The 20,883-nt window shown below is 38.2% G+C and overlaps 1 protein-coding gene and 1 long non-coding RNA gene across 7 annotated transcripts; one reads left to right on the forward strand and one right to left on the reverse strand.

The window, feature by feature from the left end:
- The first annotated feature begins 790 nt into the window (after window positions 1–790).
- PRR14L (proline rich 14 like) lies at window positions 791–20,325 on the forward strand. 5 transcript variants are annotated; one of them, XM_026075116.1, is made up of 10 exons: window positions 793–1,317; window positions 3,769–3,850; window positions 4,305–4,370; window positions 5,247–5,318; window positions 6,618–9,762; window positions 13,304–13,372; window positions 14,143–14,311; window positions 14,703–14,809; window positions 15,783–15,854; window positions 16,631–17,030. In XM_026075116.1, the coding sequence occupies exons 1-10, from the start codon at window positions 850–852 to the stop codon at window positions 16,905–16,907; spliced, it is 4,527 nt and encodes a 1,508-aa protein (XP_025930901.1). In that variant the 5' UTR covers window positions 793–849; the 3' UTR covers window positions 16,908–17,030. The 5 variants fall into 5 exon arrangements, 4 of the variants coding, with proteins under 4 accessions (XP_025930900.1, XP_025930901.1, XP_025930902.1 ...); XM_026075115.1 differs by having other exon boundaries at window positions 791–1,317; window positions 5,247–9,762; XM_026075117.1 differs by lacking the exon at window positions 5,247–5,318.
- On the reverse strand, window positions 13,379–16,620 carry LOC112970595. 2 transcript variants are annotated; one of them, XR_003255078.1, is made up of 3 exons: window positions 16,540–16,620; window positions 15,705–15,783; window positions 13,379–13,489 (listed from the first exon to the last, which is right to left on the reverse strand). It is a non-coding gene; the product is annotated as an uncharacterized LOC112970595 (long non-coding RNA). The 2 variants fall into 2 exon arrangements; XR_003255077.1 differs by having other exon boundaries at window positions 13,379–13,517.
- Window positions 20,326–20,883: the final 558 nt, after the last annotated feature.

Raw genomic sequence — 20,883 nt, forward strand, 5'->3', positions numbered from 1 at the left:
CGCCTGAGCGGCCCGCGTGTCTACACCGCCTCTTAGCCGAGTAACTGGCGCTTCTGTAGGAACCGGCTTAGCCATCGCGCGTTCGCCTCCAGAAGCGATCTGTAAACTTGGGAAGCGCTGCTATTGCAGCGTGTTCACCCGCCTTAGGAAGCTGTTAGCCGTGGTCGCGGCGTCTGGGCCAGGCCGGAGCCTGAACCCGTCTCCGCGCTGTGGTGGTCGCGGTGGTCCGTACGGTCGCTGTCCTAGGAGGGTGCTACCTACCAAGGAGCTTGCCGAGGCGGAGGGTGATGGCAATGTTGTGCGGAAAATCAGTAATAATGTGATTTCATCCTTCACGGCAGGCATCTATTGTTTACGTGAGCCAAACTACAAGGCACAGTGTATGATGATTTGTCTTATAAGGCATTTTCTTATAGTTAGGAAAAGTAGGAAGAAAAGCTGCTCAAACATCAGAAGCTTAAGAAAATCACAGGACAATAAAAGATGCTGTCACTAAGGAACAGGCTGTCTAATGTAAGCCCTAGAGATTCCCTCTGTAGCCTGTTTTCAAGTTCTCCAGAAGATAACGGTGTATCTGGGAGACATTTGAATGTGAAAATAAGATCTAGGAGTATGTTTGCCCACACTCTCTTCTCTTGTTCTTGAAGTATTTGCTTAAATACTCAAGTGCTTTTCAGCGCCTCTTAAAAACTTATTTGAAAATACCCTTCTTGAACACACATGTTTGCATCTGGAAGAATGAAGCTTTTCTTTTAATGTAGAGATTACTCCCATGTATGCTGATTTAACATTGCGTTTATTTTTAGGGTAAACTGAAAAGCTTCGGATAACAGGTCTTCAACTGCCCTGATGCTATCATCTGGGGTGGAATCCCTCCTTGGTTCTTCCATGTCTGCTGTAGTAGAGGAATTGTACACTGGACTGCCAGTCAGCATCTCCACTGAACTTATGGCTGTATCGGAGCCTAATGTTGGATTAGATGCAAAGTCTGAGGTACCAACAGCTGTGCTAGCACACAGGGACAGTTTGCCATCTGAGCATCATAGGACTGCTGGAGTAGAAAACTTGTCTCAGAAAACAGAGAACTTGGGTGATATGCCCAAGGTGATTTCTCATGGGCTAGCAGAATCCCTTACTGAAGAATTACTAAAGTCGGGAGACCTTGAAGAGGATGAAGAAACCAAAAAAAGAAACTCTAGGAAACTAGACTCTTCTACTGGTGGATACCAGAAAGAAGATAAAGAGGGCCAAGATACTGAGGAGTATCTTGCTGAATGCTGTGCTTTAACTCCTGAGGAAAGTTGGTGGTCAAAACAAGTAAGAGAATAGAAAAATTGATCCCTGCATGATATTTTGAACTTAGGGTTACAGTGACTAGGGAGAGGATTTTGTCCATGTGGTTTCCTGTTTCTTATGTGTTTCTTCTGGAATATGTGTCATTCTTTTGATTTTCATGGGTTCGGTGAAAGCTATCACTTCCACTTATCACTGAGTAGACCAACAGTATTTTAAAATATCAAGCTTTTCCTTTCACTTTCATAAATACCATTGGAATAGTATCAGGCAGGTATGTAACAATATGAAGGAGAACTGAGGCAGGTGACCAAAAAGGAGGAGAAAACTAAAAAACCTTGCCTTGCCCAGTATCCATGTCCTATGGGTACAGCATATTCCACAGATATCATCCCCATTTAAGGCACTATAAATAATAGTTATTTTAATCTGGTAGTAGTATTACAGTGCTACAAGGGCTCCAATTTAGGGTTTCAGGGTTTCTTTTTATCTAAAAACAGATTCTTCTTCATTTTTAGAATTTTCATTTATAATTAGATCAGTGTTGGTTTTCTTTTTCAAAATAATAAGGCTCACATGGTCATTTTCTTTTTCCCCTCTAGCAAACACTGATGATAAAAAAAAAAAAAAAAAAGTTATTTCTAGGCAAAGACTTGTTGAATATGAGGAAAGGTAAATTGGATGTATTAATAGTATACTAATATTATATTGGAAAAATATGCCAAAGAATACTCTATTAAAAACTGAAAAGTCCCCAAACTTTCTATTAAAAATTGCACTTTTTAGAGAAACAAAAAATTTTGAAAAACTAAGAAATAAGTAAGTGCAGGGGAAACTTGGTTGAAGGTCAAATTTATAGGGTAAACAGTTGTTTTGCATTTTGTACAGCAGGTGGCATTTCTTTATACTTTTTAGGTAAAACACAAATTTCTCTTGGCTCCCTTAATGTTGTTGTTTTGATTACTGATATTAGAAAATATTTTACCTCTGAGTGCCTCAAGGTTTCAGAAATGTATGCATGATTATTTTGCAGGGAAAGCAGTATACAAACTTTTAGTGACTCTTCCATCAGTTCTGTTTAGTTTGTAAAGATTTGTCACAAACAGGAGATGGGAGAGAAAAAAGTATTGTGATATATCAGCTAGGTAATATCTGGATAAGAGGCATATTTTACGTTTATTACTGGATGTAAGAGATAGAACAGTTTGCAGTTGTAACTCTGGAATTTGATACCTGTTCAATTTACTTGTAAATCGGTGAGAACAGAATTCATTAAATTTTCCACAGTTGTTCAATATTCCAGGATGAGCATTCACATATTTCAAATGTGCAGGAAGTTTGGAGTTTTTTTGCTAAGTAGGCCTAGGTCATCTGATCCTGGTTCTTATACAAACCAAGGGAAAGATGGTAAAAGGCAAGCTCTAATAAAAATCTTGAGGAATATGCTTTTTATCAGAGGTTTTAACTTCTGATAAGATCCCTTATTCCAACTTTGTCACCACCCCTTCCTCAACTCTTTTGTTTGACTGAATGACCTAGACTTCCAACTCAAATGTCACAATCAGTCTGGGTTAACCATTCTGTGAGCACTGGATGTTTAACAACTGTTAAAAACTTTTAAATACACATATGAAGAATAAGTGTCTAGGCCATTCTGTAACCCTTCCTTTCCAAATGAGCAACAAGTCTTTGCGATGAATGAGTTTGAAAATACTCTGTCTGGGAGGTGATTTTTCAGCCTCATCCCTGATCCCTTTGTCCATGTAAGAGGAGAAATCAGTTGTTAGGTGAAAATTCAAAGTTGTATTTAAGGAGAATACATTGATAACATACCTTTTCTTGAACTTGTCTTCTAATTCATCTTCAACACTTCTAGAAATATAATAAAAATTCAGGTATCATTAATGTAGTCCAACTAATCAGAAAATTTAGAAGTTATATTAATATCAGTGTAAACTCAAACTGCAGAATGAGAAATGCAGTAGGTAGGTAGGGTTTTTTGCGTTTTTATTTCCTCTGCATGAGAGGTTTAACTGAGGAGACATACAGGATTTGGGAGGTGAGGTAGACTTGGAGGCTGGATTACTTTTCTGTTTCAAATTTGGGACACTTTCTGTTTAATCCACTAAAATCTTAGCTGCTTGCAAGACGAGACTTCACTGGCACTAAATACAAATCTTTTCTGGATGCATCCCTCTCTCGTGGTGAGATGCTAGTGATAGATAGGATCAGAAAGAAGAGAATGCCCTGTTTGAACTGCTTGCAAGACAAGGCTGCCTGTATTATCAATCTTAAAAGCAGGCTTACGTACACAAATCAGTTTTTTCCTCCTCCCTCCAAGGGCTGGTATGTTCTGAGGTTTCTCGGTGGGCGTTCTGTTCAGAACTAACCTATCTGAGCAGGTACAGTTCCTGAAATGTGCAAAAAGTTTCAGAGAATTGATCAGTCTTCAATGGTATTTCTGTCTTGTTTCAGGAGGAGCTTCACTTAAATCAGCATGGGGTGAAGTCTTCAAGCATCTGTTGCACTGAAATAGCAGGATCTCTGAAGAACAAAGGTGCGTATTTTAATTGTATATCTGTATCTACTCCCTGCTTCTCTCCCAGATCCCCTTTTATTGGTAAAAACTAATGAGTGATTGTAGGATAGCTCATTTACTTTGTTTTACAGTAGAAACAATTGTCCTGCGTAGTTAGAAATACATGAAAAGTTAATTTTCTGCTTTTTTGCGACAGCATGTGTACTTTCCTGAAGACCTTTTATGTACAAGATGTGTTTTAGTTATTTCACTGGAAAACTTGTTTATCCCAGGGCAGAAGCTCTTATTAATAGCAGATGTTTTGTGTTTCCTCATCTTTCAAAATTGGATTATATGAGAGCATTAATCATAAAGAAAGCTAGCAAAACTTTTCTATACACGATATTCTATATAGTGCTAAAAGGAATGTAATAAGTTGAATGTGTTCCAAACTTAGTGTATGGTACTGACTTTCTTTACTTTTCATGTGCAGAAGAAAACCAAGCAAATGTCCAGGTGACAGCTGAAACTCTGCCAAAGCCTGCTGAAGAAGCACAAGGTATGAAGGCTGATGGGACTAGGATATTTAGTAAAGCAGGATACAGGAATGACAGAGTGAGTAAAGATCTTCCACCTGAGAGCAATGAATGCCCAGATGTAGGCACAGTCATGGCCAGTGATGAGGTTTTAGAAACCAGCATGTTAGTTTTTTCAGAGCCTTTAACAGTCAGGAACGTTGAATCAACCACTGAACATTCGCAAGAAATAAATGAATATAATGGGTTAAAAGCCCATACTGTCATGCCATTGACAACAGGGGGTAACGTTGCATCTATTTTGGAAACTAGAAAAGAAAAGCTACCCAGGCAAAATCCTGTTAATGAATTCAATACATCACTTGCTATTTGCCAGACCTATCAGCAGGATGAAGAAAACAGTGCTCATGACTTCAGTACTGTTCCTGTACCTAATAATGAACCTGACAGGTCATCAATACAGAGTTCTAGAACACTCTCCAGAGAAACTTCTGAAGTTTCATGTTCTGTTCTGAAAGACACCTGTTACCTGCACTTCAGAAATATGCCGCTAGAAAGCAGCGGTACTGCAGTCTGTGGAATTAACAGTGAAAGCCAGGAGGAGTATCTTCCTGAAAACATGGAAAGTCAAAGTCGTCATGATCATGGAACTGGGTTTCTAGAGAACCAGACCTCCAAATCCATACCAGTAGAACAGCTCTCAGTAGTAGGGAATGAAGAATTATCTAGGGATAAAACCAATCATAGAGAAGTAAGTGATAATATAGATAATTCATACAGCTATGAATCTGAAGAAGCTGCTGAAATCCAGAGAAAAATTGCTATGGGAGATAACATTAAAGATAGTAGCTGGCCTGAAGCTCAAGCAGATGTTAATTCTGAGTGTCGTAATTCTTCAGTTTTTAGTTCTGTTGCTTCATCTCCTGAGGATTTCTCAAAAGAAAAATTAAAAATCGTCCCATCAGAAGCTGGTAAGTGGAAAAAGGACCAGTGGCAATTAGCTGTCAGTGATCTGCACAAGGATGATACAGCAGAAAATAGTCTATTGATGGAAACAAACAACATTGTTCCTTCTGAAACTGAGCAGACATGCGTATGCTTTTATAATACCTACAATAAAAACACTACTTCTCCCAGTAGCCATGGCTGTCTGGAACTCAGTACCAAATTAGAGAAAGGTTCACCTGTGCTACAACTGCTTGAAAAGGCTTCTGAGAGTAATACAACATCAGAAGAATTGGCTGGCAATTTAGCTGAAGCTACAGAAGCCAATAGTAATGACAGTTTATCCATTGGCAAAGAAACTAATTTGGTTTATACCCTAAATATAACTTTACCTCCTGTTGCACAAAAATCAAGAGTACATCATGATAATGAACTTGCTCCTTGTACTGCTAATGAAGTTTCAAGCAGAGACAAGGCTCAAGGCTCTTTTCTATCTGGAAAAGAACCAATTGGTGCTTCTGGAGCAATGGAGGAACAAGTCACTGAATCTGTGCTTCCGAAAGACAAATTCAAGCCTTCAGTAAATCTTAAGACTATCAATACCCCTAATATGACAAGCAAAGTTTCCCAAAAGAACATGATGTCTTTACTGGAGAATATAGACAGTGTGGTCACTGATTCAGAAAATGAACAGAGTGACACATGGAATTGTAACCATCAGAGTATAAAAGACCAGTGTACAGCTGCCAGTGCTTCCTGTATTTTATCAGAGAGTACGCATGTAGATGATGACCTCCCAAACAGTCATTTGTTTAAGAGTGAGGTTGAAATGAAGATTGGAGAAAGTAACAGTTTGGAAGCAGAAGATTCAGCTGGATATAATAGTAAACAGGCGATCATTTCTGAAAAACACTTCCCTTCAGCAGGTAGATCTCTTCCTTGTGAAGATGACTGGGGTAATGGAAGTGTAGCTCTGCATGTAATAAATCATACTTCCATAGCAAAAAACATGTTTTGCTCAGCTTCTACTGCAGAGACAACCACTACTACCTTGTTAAGAGATGAGATATCAAATAAAAATAGGGAGGTTGAAAGTCTGAAACAGTTTGATATTGATAAAGATGGCAATGAAATTATTTGTGACAGAGATGAGGCACTTAGCGTGTGTGCTCTCCAGATAGATAAATTTGGTAAAATAAGAACTGTGGAGTCTCCATATGCTCCTGAAAGCAATCAGAGAAATGAGTCTAGTGAACAGCTGTTAGTCAGATATTTGATCAAAAAACGATGCGTTCATAATTTCGGATTTTGCAACTCTCCATCAGGCTTGAAGAAGAGAGAACTAGGCACGTATGAGGAGAAAGACATGTCATCACTCACAGCTAATCTCTCTGAGTACAGTGCTTCAGTCTGTGATTCAAGTCAGTTATTTGACAACTTGAATATCCAAAGACTACATGCTAGTCAACCGGCAAAGACCATTTGTCCAATTGAAAATCAGTTTCTTGCATGTCAAAGTGAGTTAGTTGGACCAGTTCCAGGCAGCAAGCAAAATGAAGCTGAGCTGGCAGATGAAATTTTTGAAACTCAACATTTAGAAAGCTTACACAAACAATCAAACACTGGTTTACAAACTGTGGTTACTTCTATAGAAGAAACTAAAATATCAATTGGCTCTAGTCAAGGTGAAGAGATACTGATAAAAAAAGGTGACAACCTGGCTCCATTAGTTCTTAAATGTGTAAGAGAAGATAGTTTTCAAGGAATCATAAAAGATAAAGAATCAAAATCCACTGTGTTAAATCGCCTGGAAAATGCAGACCTTTCAGGATACACACACTTCGTCAACGATCTAACTGAGATCGAGACTCATGTGGATTCGGAAACACGGACAGCTATGAACTTGGGAGTGTCTCTGCCTCAGAAGGAAAAGTTGTGTATGTTGTCTGAGAATACACAAATAGATGAACGTGATTCATCTTCAGCATACGTTTTTAGCAAAGATTCTTCAGGGACAAAACCTCTTTCTATAACAATGTCTGTTAAGAGAAAAGCCAGCATATGCATATATGAGAGTCCATCTTCAGAGAATGGAAAAGCAACTAGCTTTCTGAAAGATGCAAAGAGTTCCAGAGTTTGTGCATACAGCAAAGGGCCTACAGATGAGGGGGATAGTGAACTAACTCTAAAAGACATGGATGTAACTCTACCAGAAAATACTGACTGTAGAGAGAAGTTTAAGAATGCATGTGTAGAAGACAAGATGGAAAGAGAAGTAGCCCCTGGAAAAAGGTTGCCAATATATTCTACTCTTGATGGAGGAAATTCTCTACAGTTCTTGTTAGAAGATTCAAAACAGTCTGGTAGCAAAATAGTCCCTCTCAGTGCCGAGAATTATGAAAAGGTTTTAGAAGAAATGCCAAGATCTAACTTAAAAAATCCTTCAAAAAAAAGAAAAAATGCTACAAAGCCCACAAACTCAGCAGATATCAATCTGCTTTCAGAAACTATACATGATTGTCAAGCTGAAGATTTATCTGACGCAAAAACTTCATCAGAAATCCAGTATAATACAATACCCACATTTTATCCATATACGAGTATACAGTCAAACAGTTGCAAAGAATCATCCCCCAGTTGTGTAGTTTGCAGGGAAGTTTGTGTGCCTTACAACTTAAATGCACAGAGCAAAGATAATATAAAGGAGATTGGAGAAGGCCAAGACACTACACCAACTCATTCAATTTGCAAAGAAAATGAAGCTTTAGGTTCAGAGAAACTTGATCAAATAAAGAAATGTCAGGCACTTAAACGAAAGAAAATGTATGAGGAGATGGAAGCACATCTGTCAGACAAGGCACAACAAGAACAGAAGTCAAATTACCAAGCAAAAGCAAATATCACACTGCAACCAAGCATGTTGTACAATTTGAAACTTTTATGCAGCTCTTCAAATGAGTTGGTGACTTCAAGAAATACAAAGTTTGAAGGTCCTTCAAAGCAGATTTTTGCTGTTATAAGCAGTGAAAATAAACTATGTAGCACTTTACAAGATGTCAAAAGGCCAAAGATTACCACAGATGATATTAGTTCACAATTTTTGAAGACTCAGGATTCAGAAACAGAAAACCTGAGCCTTAATTTAGAGTCCTGCATTAAATTGTCAGAGGATGGTACTCCTTTAATTTGTGCTTACCGTCGACAACCACAAACTGCATGTGATGAAATCCATGGTGCCTTCAGAACTAAAAATAAACTAAGAGGACTTCCTCCATTAAAAAAACAGCCTGGAAGGGCATGCAAAAAAGCTCCCACATCAGATCAACCAAAAAGTGTAAGAAAAAGCAACAAAATTAGAAGTTCAACTTCGAAGACTCCCTCAGAAACATTCTATAAGCAGGAAAACATGCTCCTCAATTCTTTGTACTTTGCATGTAAACCACCAGTAATGGAAACGGAAATAGCCATGAGATTAGTGCATATGCCAAGGCAGAGGGCCAAGAGGTGCAGTTTGTTGAACAGCTTGAAATTTAGAAAATGTACCAAAGAACCAGCACTGTTAAGCAAGCTGTCTGCAACGGCCAATAAACTACTGGCACCTGCCAAAAGCATCCATAACTTAAAGTCTCTGCCATATTCTTCTGAAATTCTTCCAGTGGCTGAGAGGTACAGCCAACGTAGAGCTAAAAATCTATTGGAAGCTTTTTCCTGCATTAACAGAAACTTACACTCACACTGGGCTGACAGCTGGTGCACCAAGATGTTCAGCTTTCAGTCTCTGGCACTTTATCCCGTAGAATCTACCAAAATACCTTTTTTAGACTTGAGCCACAAGTCTCCATCCTCACGCTTGGATATCCCGGTTTTCCCAATTTCTTTTCAAATAAAATTGGGCTCCAGTTCTATGACAGACCTCACAGGGATTACATCCCAGTGCTCTGTACATCACAGACGGGTTTTAGGAGAAATGCCAGAACTGCCTTCAGAGTGGACCTTCTCTTTTCTCCTGTCTCAGAGCTGTTCAGGTACAACAGCTTCCAAGGAAGATTCCAGTCTAGATAATGAGCTGCATTCTTCTCGCTCTTTAACAACTCCGGTGGCTGCTGCCCTTCATCCTGACCATGGAAGAAATGCCATAGCTGAAAGAAGAGAAAGTTACTCTATGCTTGGCCTTCACACAGTGTTAGCACTTTCTTCCCCTGGATGTTACAGGATTTGGACAAGAAGAAGAAACTTAACCAGTCGTGTTCCTACCATCCAGAGACTATTTATGTCACAATTCACACAGGGTTTGAAAGGGGTAAGGTATGCAACTTCCGTATCAGATGACCTCTTCTCTTCATTGCCGTACTCATTGGGCAGGGCACTATCCATATGGAGTCAGCATGGTCCTTCTGCCTGTCCCTCCGAAATCACTCCTCTCCATTCCAATCACTGCAAGTGGCAGCCAAGTGTGGGCATCGAGAACAGGTAAAACCCATCAACTTCTTTCTGAGAATAAATATATATATAAAAATAGGATACATACTTGCTCCTTTTGGGGAGGGAGAGGGTAATTGGAGCTTGCACTGGAGGGTCAGTTTTCCCTGTTCCAAATCTGCACAATCTGCTCCAAAAATGGCTCACCATGGAAGATTCTTCCCTACGGAACAGTTTCTTAGCTGAATTTAAATAGATTTGCATTGGCTTCTTTAATACTATCCTCTTTTGGCAGAATTGCTAACTCTATTTTCTTCTCCCTTGCAAAATATACACACCATGCATCAGACTATATAATGCAGAAAGGTGAGCTACTTCTTTAGGTCTATTCAGAGTGACTGCAGAACAACTGGATTTCTGAGGTAGGAAAGTTTTTTTCAGAGGTCTGAGCCACAAGTGCCACTTGAACTACTGTAAAATGCTCAATATCAAATTAGGAAGAATCCTAATTGTGGGGGGCATCATTAAATTTTGAATTGTGTTCTCTGACTGTTCTGTGCTAATTGTAACCTCTTTATATGTGCTTTGCCATTTGATGGCATTTGCCAGATGAATTGTTGGCACAAGAAAATGTAGCTCCATTTCAGGCTGGTAATGAATTTTGGTGTGTCTCTCATTCTCAATACCAGTAGGAAGAGGAGTGAAGCTACTTTGCATATTTAAGTTATCTTTGCTATCTGCATTTGAGAGGAAGATCTTTTTGCAAAGAAACAGAATGAGAGAAGAGGTTCGTAGCTCTGTTAGAGCTCTTCTCTGTTAGAGAATTTTTGCGTGCCCTGAGCAAAGATTTTGCCCCCTATGCCTCAGTTCTTCTACCTGTGACATGGGGCAGTTCAGTGCCCAACTTTGCAGTCTTGAGATTCCTGAACAGAGTATAAGCTCATGAGCACCGCAGAAAAGTCCATTTGATTAACTCTTTTATTCAATATTGTGATCTCTAGAGGATTGCTGAATTGGCTTATCTATGTCCCAGTTTGACATATGTATAAGCAGAAAACTTGCCAGATAACTAACGTCATGTTTTGCTTTGTGGAAATGGAGAATTTAGCTAACAGCTTAAGTAATTAGCCTGCTAATTTAAATTCTTTTGTCTACTGAAGGTTTGAGTGAGCTTATGAAAGAACTACTCCATTCTGGAAGTTCTTTGCACTAAAAGAATGAAGCTGAATAATGGTCCATAGAGACAACTTTGCAGTATATTCTATTGGACTTGCATTCTTTTCTGCTCTCTGTGAGACAATATTTCAAGCTAAGCTTTGTGGTGTACAGATTAGTACTCTGGAAGTAATCATACTAGTAGACTACAGCTTGAGCACTAAGTTTAAAATAAGATACTGTTGCCGTTCTTTAAAAACAAAACAAAACCCCTACCTTTTAAAACTTACTTCTATGTATGTAGGTAAATACATTATTTTGAATTGTTGAGATGTGTTATCCTTGGACTGGAGCAGTCTTATGCTGGTATTTCCTCCCAAACTTAAGTCTAGAGACTGCTATGCAGCTTGTCACAGCATATCCAGTTAGCTCAAGTATAAGAGGATTTAATCCCTTGACGTAAAGGGTAATTTGAAAACTAAATGTTTTCCTGTGAATGATCTTTTTCCCAGAGGAAGAGAAGCCAAGTCAAGCCTCATCACTTCTAGTGAAAAATACCCAAAGTTAAAATAGCCTAAAACTCAGGTTGCTTGAAATACCTTTTCAAATATATATATGTATATGTGTGTATATATATATTTATCTATATAGTTGATGTAGACTTATTCTGAGTGGGGCAGAAGAATTTTCTATGAAGTGAAGCTATTGCAGCATGTAGTGACAGTTGAAGAGAATACTGTTGGCAGAAGTTTAAAGCAGAGCAGCAAGTAAATTCTATTCCTAAAATAATCAAGCAAAAAGTAATACTGAAGGATTCAGTTATAAAAAAAATAAACAAAAAAATGAATCTTTTAAATATTTATCACCATTGTGGATTCCATTCTGTTGAAGCTTCATAGTCTCTTCTCATCAACTAATAATTCTGCTTTTTCTAAAGGTATAGTCCTTTACTAGGAACGGCAACAAAAGGATAATTTAGTAAATCTCTTTTAAATTTATGTGTACTCAAAAAGAAAATCCTTTTATGAAAGAAACGTTTGATGTAGAAATATAAGAATATAACAAATATGTTTGGTGTAGTACATAAGCATCTTCTATTCCCATTATGATAAAAATCTTTGCCTGTTTTAAGATGGTTGAAAATCAGAAACAATTTTCTGTATCTCTTTCAGAAGACTGCCACTATTAAAAAGTTGCTTGTCTCCAGGATATTTTCTTCTGGAAGACAGCTTGTCCTCTTTAAATGACTTCATTCACCACTAGTGTTTGAAATAAATAGGAAAACAAGAAACTGGAGCAGTTCTTCTGCCTAAAAATCTTGTGCTGTTGCTTCCACTGCCAGTAATGAGGCTTCTTTAAGTGAAATCTGTTTTTCTAATTAATGCTTTTTTTAATTCAAATTTCTAAAGTGGTTTTGTTTTCTCCTCCTGTAATTTCTTCTTACTGCATAAAGCAGAAAGCTCTGCCTCTAGCAAAGAGGACTCTGATGCACTATTGATGCAAATTCCAGTATTTTGGGGCTAGTGACTGGAACACTGAGAGAAAAGAAACATTATAATTCTGATGCTAAAAGACAAACACAAGAAATTGATCTTTCTGACCTCCTTATATACCATCTTAACTGTGCTGTCAGCATGATTAGTTTTCATTTATTTTGTAGCATTCCAATCTGGCTGTAACTTCTTTGCTTTAGAAGACTGAAGTGCATGTACCTGTTTAGGAGAGCAGCGAGTACAAGATTTGCTGTTCAGTAAACTAAAACCTGTCCCAACTGACTAATTTTTCTTGCTGTTAATAGCATGGGTAAAAAAATAAAGCTTAAGCTTAAAGGACCCAGAACTGCCATGCTGTATTTTATTCCACAGAATTACAGTAATTACCAGCCATTATGGAAAGGCCTTTGGTTATTCCCATCAATTAAGAGTATTCCAATAAAATTATGGGAATTAGAAGTGATCCTGAGTTAATCCTGTGGAAATCTTCCTCATGCTTGTTACTTTTGCCATCACAGTCTTTTCTGTTTAGTAGCCAGATCCTTCAAGGTTTTTGGTTACTTTAAAATTTAATTTAAAAAATGGGGTTTTTGAATAAAGAATCTAGGCTTTCATAGAAATAATTCCAATTTTCAGACTAATAGTCTCTCCCTCTCTTTCTGTATTCTTACTTTCTTTTCTTATTACTACCATTTTAAAGTGAAAGTAGGAGTATTTCCTTAACAAGCTGTCAGTGAAATTTAGTTATTAGTGGACTAAATGGCAGATGTGGCTTGATCTTATATGGTTTTAGTCTTTCTTCTCCTTCCCATTCCTGATATTAGCATCTTTTTGTCTTAGGATATAGTTTATACTAAGAAATGTTTCCGTTTTTTAAGGTGTAGATCTAACTTCTGTCTTTCTTTTTTGTTTTTTGGGTTTTTTTCATTCTCCTTTTAAACCAGCTATGCCATGTTACCACACTTACCTGTTCAGAGTACAGAAGCTCTGCAGACAGCAGGTCATGAGATACGGTGAGTCTCTTGGCCTTTGATATTTATTCTGAGTAGCGGGATCATAAGTTTTCTCAGAAAGAGATGTTGTCTGTGTCACTCTGGCTCTCAGGTTTTGGCAGCTCACTTCAAGAGTAGCTTTGTGATAAAGTTTTGGTGAATTAAACTGAGTGGATAACAGAAGGGAGAAGTGTGCATTCACAGAAAACACCACACAGATCACTGCACAGAACAGTTCTGTTACTTTTCAACCATGTTGTGCCACTTATTATGAAATGAATATCTGTGAAACTGTAGAATTTTATTTCTGGATATATGTTCTTTCTGTTTGAGTAGCTGGACATTAAGCACTAATACTTTCTTCTGTTCTTTTTCAGTGTTGGGATGGCAGATATAAAAGCTATCTTTAAAATTTATCTGTGAACAGAAAGTACTAAATTAACAGCTGTGTCAAAGAAATTTGCTGATAGAAAAGGAGGACTAACCGCTTTCTGTCAGTAGTTACCATATAGAGCTGTAAACCCTTTAACTATACGGAAAAGAAAAAAGTGGTTTTAAAATTAGAAGTTCAGATATACTGGCAATTTAGTTTGTATCAGTATCAGTGAGGGTTGGAGCAGTTCTAGGCTGTATGCAGGTATTGGAGAAAGTGTTCATTTAGGCAGTTTCTATGAACTGCATTGTTTTTGTGCCCATACTGCAATTTAGGAACACTACCTGAGAGCATGAAATGCTGCTGCAGCATAAATCAGGTATTATTCTATGTTTTTTCCCTTTTCCCTCTGTTACAGTTTGGAACCTTCATTCCCTCTTCCGTTACCAAAGTCTTGCTCGCTTCCAGAATCATCATCATCTCCACTCAGGCTTTCAGCCCCAGAGCTCCAGGTCCCTGCCTTTGATGAAGCTGATGCTTCTGTTCCAGCCTGTCTTAGATCCCAAGATGACACAGAACTGAAAAAAGTGAGTTCATAGGTTTTTTTGTCTAACGTAGTGGAAACAGGCAGTCAGACTACCTGTCCAGGAGGATTATTGTATTATGAACAATAGCTGTTACTGCTTTTAGATATTCTCGGACTCTTGTTCCATAAGATGACAGGACCTGAAGTTGCTGCTCAGGCAATGTATCCAGTTAATGTTAAAGACCAGGAGAGAGAACAGGCTCCTAGTCCTAGTCTGTGTTTCTTTCTTTTGTTGAAGCAGAAAGAGAAGGTGGCAAAACAGAGGAATAGGGAAAGTTTCTCCTATAGAATAATGTATACTCTAAATAAAAGGGAATTCTACTGACTAGCAGAGTAAATACTTCCTTCATTTAAGTGACTTTTTTTTTTTTTTTTTTTTTTTTTTTTTAAAGACTGAGGCAGAGAAGAGGCCAAAGAAAGTCTCCCAGATCCGAATCAGGAAAACTGTTCCTAAGCCAGACCCTAACCTTACTCCTATGGGACTACCCAGACCAAAAAGGTGAGCAGTATCTTTTAAATGGACTGATAGTGGCTTCTGCTGTTTGTGTCCAGTGTACTAATGTCATCGTTCCACTATTTTGTACACTCCCAGTTGAGCAATGCCTCATGCTTGCTTCCTTTAAAAGGAAAGATTGAGACCTAGCTGTTACAACTGTATAAAAGACTGGAGAAAGACATAGGTCTTTGGACATAATTTTTTCAAATGAGAAAGGATAAGTAAAGGACTATTGGATTTGAACTACTGACTAGTTTTTACACAAAACATGAAACACTAAGCTGCAATGGAATGATTTTCTAAAGAAGCAGAAAGATTGAGCAATTCTTGTTTAGTTCAAATAGATAAACGTACATTGAAATTTTAGTCTTCCTACACTGCACAGAGAGATGAAGTGACCTGTCAGGAAGTTCTACTGATACAAATGATGTTGGAGTTCTTCACAGTCCCTAATTGCTTATGGAATATGATCTTACAAAAACATTGGTTCAATATAAATGTGGGTAGTCACAGTGCTAGATTTTTATTTTCAGTGCAGTCAGTCATCCGGTATTTTGTTCAGTTCTTGAACGGAAGTGCCAGCTTTGACAGAGCAAAGCGTTTCTTCAGAGATCAGCTTGATAATTTTTAAGTGTCAATAACTAACATTTAAAATCAGTCTCAAGAAATAAATGTTAATTTTGAGCATCATTATTTAAAACCTCATAGAATGCTAGAAGGAGCATTGATCTCTGCAGAAATGGCAAGTCTTGACTCAGACCTTTTCAAACACTCTTTAAATGGTACTTATTACCTAATCTTTCATTCCTCTCTAGCCCCAATTAGAGTCTAAATCTGTCTTTTAAATTAAAGCTTAATTACTTAGTGTTTAAGGACAGACAGCAAACTGTATTTGTACCTGGTAAATCTGCTTGTTGTGAAGGGAGATGATTTTGAAATTCTTCTTTCTTGACTGCTTTGTTCATTACTTTTTCAGGCTTAAGAAGAAAGAATTTAGTTTAGAAGAAATTTACACAAACAAGAACTATAAGTCCCCTCCTCCAACCAGGTTGGTTCTGCTTACTAATGAGAACTGAAGATATATGTAAATTAATTAGGCAGAGATAGGAGACTAAGGGTATCTGGAATCTAAGGGGGAGATAAACTTGTCCTGGTTCAAAGTGGTAGGAAAAGTTAATTCAAGGAAATTAGTATTTGAATAGAAAGGAGTGAAGCAGAATATGAACTAAGAATTTGCAGCTGTTTAAGTTTAGGTTTGTGTATTTTTTCATCTACTCTTTCATTCCAGTGTTCATCCAAATATTTTTATTTACTTCCACTTTTTATTTACTTCCACTTTTTATTTACTTCCACTTTTTATTTACTTCCACTTTTTATTTACTTCCACTTTTTATAAATTCAAAGGCAACTAAATATTCTAAAAATCACAAAAGTAACTGCCTGCAATGAAGTGTATATTGCATGAGTATCAAGATTGCTACTTAATTTTACTTTTTGATATCTATATCTATATCTATATGTTTAAAAGAAAAGTCCAGGTACAAATGTTTCTTTTATACTAAATATATACAACTGAAATATACTGAAATATGGACACAAAGAGATTCAACCCAGATGTCTATGCACTAAGAAACTACCTAGTTAGGAGTGTAAGTGTGCAGTTGTTGGAAGTGTAAGCTGTAGATAAACATGCATGAGAAGGGCTGTAAAAATGTAAAAGTTAGTGTGTTTACCTGGCTTATGAAGTCCATCCATCTCCCTGTCCTTGCAAGGTCGTTAACTGCTTCTTGAGTATTCTTGAGTTCTATCCTTTGCTTTTACCAGGAGTCTGGAAACAATCTTTGAAGAGCCCAAGGAGAAAAATGGAGCCTTGATCTCCATCAGCCAGCAGAAGAGGAAGCGGATTCTGGAGTTTCAGGACTTCACTGTTCCCCGGAAGAGGAAGGCACGAAGCAAAATCAAAGTAGTGGGTAGCTTCACCCGAGCAAAAAAAGCTGCACTACAGGGTGCAGAGTTAGATGCCCTTCTGATTCAGAAGCTAATGGACCTTGAAGCCTTTTTTGCAAATGAGGCTGAGCACGAGCAGGCCTCTAGCAGCTGATGGAGGCATTCAGCTGGAAATGGCTCAGTCAGCTCCCTTTATGTTTTAGTCCACTGAGAAGAAATCTACCCACTTCTTCATACCTTACTCTACCACTCAGTTCTAATATATGATGATCAATTACTGGCTGTGGACCTCTTTAAGGTGCTATTTTTTTTTAATGCTATGAGAGGGATTCTCTGGAGTCCCTATGTGAGTGTAACGCAGCCCCACATGATTCACTGTTCCTTGCCCAACCTGTGGAAATTATGGCTAATGTTTAATTATGTTTAACACCTCCTGAGGGTAGAGTAGGAGGATAAAGGAGGAAGTAGTGCACCTTCAGTGATACTAGGACTCTATACTCCAGAACATTTGCACATTCGAGTCTGCTGTTGTTACTGTAGTGGCTATCTTGAACAACCTGACAGAAGAGAGAGGGTGTCTGACAAGGATGAATTCTAGTAAACGCACTCTTGATATACCACTAACTTTTTAATAATTAAAAGTAGCAGTCTGAATTTGCTTTCAATTGTTTTCCTTTACTTAGAAGGTTCCTTCTAAGTTTCTGTGCCCTTCCTGGCTTCAGGCAGCAGAAGTCCCACATGACTAGACTTTAAATAACTTGCACTTTGTATGTGTTTCTTCAGTTGCTGCATGAGGACGCCTTTTAATGTGATGCATCTCCAAAAAAAAAAAAAAAAAAGTATTTTAACAAAAAATGGCGCCCAGTGCTAATTTCTCCCAAATAGTAGAGTGAATTTTTACCTAGTTTGCTGGTGCTTTACACCTCTTCTCCAGAGGCAAAAGTAAGTAGTCCAGAAGGATGTTAAGCTGCAGGACACTTAAGTAGAGGTTTTTATTTAGCTGAGCTGGTGCTTGCAGAGAACACCAGCAAAATCTTTGAGAATAATTTTTAAGTGATTTTAATTCCAATAAAAAATATCAACTTGATTTTAATGCCAACAACAAAATAAATTTGTTCCAGCATGGGGGGAGGGGAGGGTGTTTTTGTTTTTTACCATTTTAGATTTACAATTCATATAGCTTATAATTAGATCTTTGAACAGCACTATTGTATATAATAGCTAGTGTTGTACAAAGAGCCTCCTAGCACGTGGAAAGTATTTCTTTCATTATGTACGGCCATTTGTCATTATCTGCTGCAGCACTGGGCAATTCCTTGGCCATACCTTTCTGAGGGAAGAGTGCTCCCTTCTGGGATAACTTCTGTTAAACTTACTTGAAGCATAATGCAAAATGAATGCTAGCTGCAGTTCAGGTAATTTCTGTCCTTTAGTGCCTATAGAAGTTATTCAGGCAAAGCTTAATGGGATGGCTGTCATTGCTGGGATGCTCAAATATTCCATTATTTCTTTCACTTGTCACTTGAAACTTGCACTTTCTTATATACCTACCCCTATAATGGAAGTTCTGTTTACCTTCAAAATGAGCATGTGAACCAAACATCTAGTGGGTGGGTATTCTTAAGTCCCAATGAATGCAGGACTGAAAATCCCATCATTATCCTCTGTTGCTCTGCCAGTTCTGTTATACCTAACAGAAAACACAAAATTAACAAGCAATCTTTTGAATTCCAGAGCTTTGAAAGTAGGGAAATGGAAGCAGAATATAACACTGTGTGCCTGAGTCTTGAAAGAAATGTATTCTGGATTTTTTTTTCCCCAGCTTACATGCTGGGATTCCTAGAAGTTTACATTCTTGTTCTGGAGGTTAATTATCTTTAATCAGGAAGACTGAAGAAAAGAGGGAAATACAGATGTACAGTAGTGTTGTTTGTATTTGAGGGGATAAAATAACAAGGCAGGCAAAGTTTGAACATACTGACATACTATTTCAGCTGCCAGGTCTGGTTAACCTATTTGGGCTGCTGTATAACATTTGATCATCTTTATTTTTCAGGGATTTCTTTTTATAAAAATAAAGTAATTTTCATGCTTGGGGGCCTTGAGGTCAACTGCTTTTTAAAAAAATATTTGAAACTTTCCCTATATCTGTTTGTTAGCCCAAATATTGACTGTCTGGAAGCTGCAGCAAGAGTGGTATGTATACATAATGTTTTTATGCTGTAAAATGGAATTGTAACACAGCATTCATTCATTTTCTATTAATATGGGAAGCTTCTAGTGCTGTGACAGAACTGAGCTATAACCTCACTGCAGCTTTTAATAAAATAAGTGTATGGGTGGGGAGGGAAGAAACTTGGGTCCAAGCAGAGTTCAGTTCTCTGATGTGCTTTGAAAGATTGAACTTGTTGGGTTTTTCCTTTCGGGTTTCTTTTGTCTGCTTCCTTGTTCTGTTGTGTTTCTGGTTGCTTTGAAGTAGCACTTCTTAGCTCTCTTAACAGCTACAGCAGAGAGAGCGGAGCAAAGAAAAATACTCAATAATTGGAGAAATTCAGAAAATGTTATAATTCCCAGCATGTCCCAGACCTTGGAGTTGTGGAAACCCAAATATACAGCATTATTCTGTTTTGTTTTAGTATTTGTATGATGGAGATGTAAGCTAACTGAGACAAAGCATCTCGTTCTTCCTCCCTGCCTCTCCAGCATGTAGATGTTCATCATGCTTGTGCACTTCCTCTTCTTTGCATCTCCCACCTCTGTTTCTGTCTACAGCACTTGTGGAGCAGCTTTGTTCCATTTGTGGCTGGAGCCTGTACACTGGGAATGACAGTGCAAAAGCTAGGTATTTGCCACTCTGAGATGCTTCTGTCACAGCTCATCCCAGGCAAGATGTATAGAGGATGCATCTTTGGGGGTCTTGCGTATTTCCCTAGCGAAGGATGTGTACACTTGCCTTTTCACGGAGTGAACCAACTTCTGTGAGGATTCTTCTGCACCATCATGGAAAAAAAGACCTTGTACATACTGTTCACAGAACAATGACTAGAGCAGCTTGAGGAAAAACTGCCAAGCTTTTGCTCTGTATTATCTCTTAGCAGTGAGCTTTGCAGAGCCAGGCAGCTTTCTGATAAGTTTGCTGACTGTGGGAGAGAGGATCATTTTTGTAAAGCTCTTACTTTCATCATGCTACAGCTGGAGCAGCAAAGGCTACTTAACGTACATTACAGGGTTTGCCTGACTGTTGGGGCTGTGGACATTTGCGTTCAGATGCTTGCTGGATACAATTTTCTGCAAGCTGTTCTCATTTATTGTATTTGATTTGAGTTGGACCTTTGGTATATTATGTCAGGCACTCTCCTAGAATGTGGATGATAACTGTGTGGATTAAAAGTCTATATGATGCTATCATGTTAACAAATAGCTCAGTGGGAATTTGTACACCTGTGCCGTTAGCCTCCATCATGCTCTTGGCATTTTGTTTCTGTTCAGTAGTGTGTGAATCTAAAATTTCACCATTTCTTTTGTGTGTGTGTTTTTAATTTATGGAAATAAATTTTTCTGAGAAAGTTTTAGTTTTTCTAAAGCCTTCTTTAGGTCTGTATCAAACTACGAATGGTATTTCTGTCTCACTAATGGGGGGACAGGGTCAAATCTGTGAAGAGGTCCATTGACACCATTAACTGACTGTGTGGACTGATAGTGAATCATGCAGCTGTGATTTGTCTGTAGCCTTATATTTGTAGAAAAAGAAACATCTGGGGGATTTGAAGCACAATCCTAATTGTTACTCATAGTGTTGAGACAGCATTTCTCTCTTAACAGGGGTAGTAGGGTAGTAGCATCCAGCCAGCATAGCTCCTGCCAAGTTCAGCACCAAGAGACGCACAGCTGAAGCAGGCCAGTGGTTCATGTACTACAGTCTGTGCAAGGCATCAAACTGATGCTTTTAAACCAAAACTGAAGCACTGGGACATCAAAAAAGGCCTACTCAAGCTTCTGTAGCGTCCATGCTAGAAAGCATTCCCCCTGACCTCCAAAATCTTACATATAGCCTAGGCTTTCAACATACAGCGTATTCAGCTGCATGCAGCTCTCGGGAAAACGAAGCTGGCAGATGAACTTTCCCACGC

This window comes from Apteryx rowi, unplaced genomic scaffold, assembly GCF_003343035.1.
Source record: "Apteryx rowi isolate R43461 unplaced genomic scaffold, aptRow1 scaffold_40, whole genome shotgun sequence".
Lineage (NCBI taxonomy): Eukaryota > Metazoa > Chordata > Aves > Apterygiformes > Apterygidae > Apteryx > Apteryx rowi.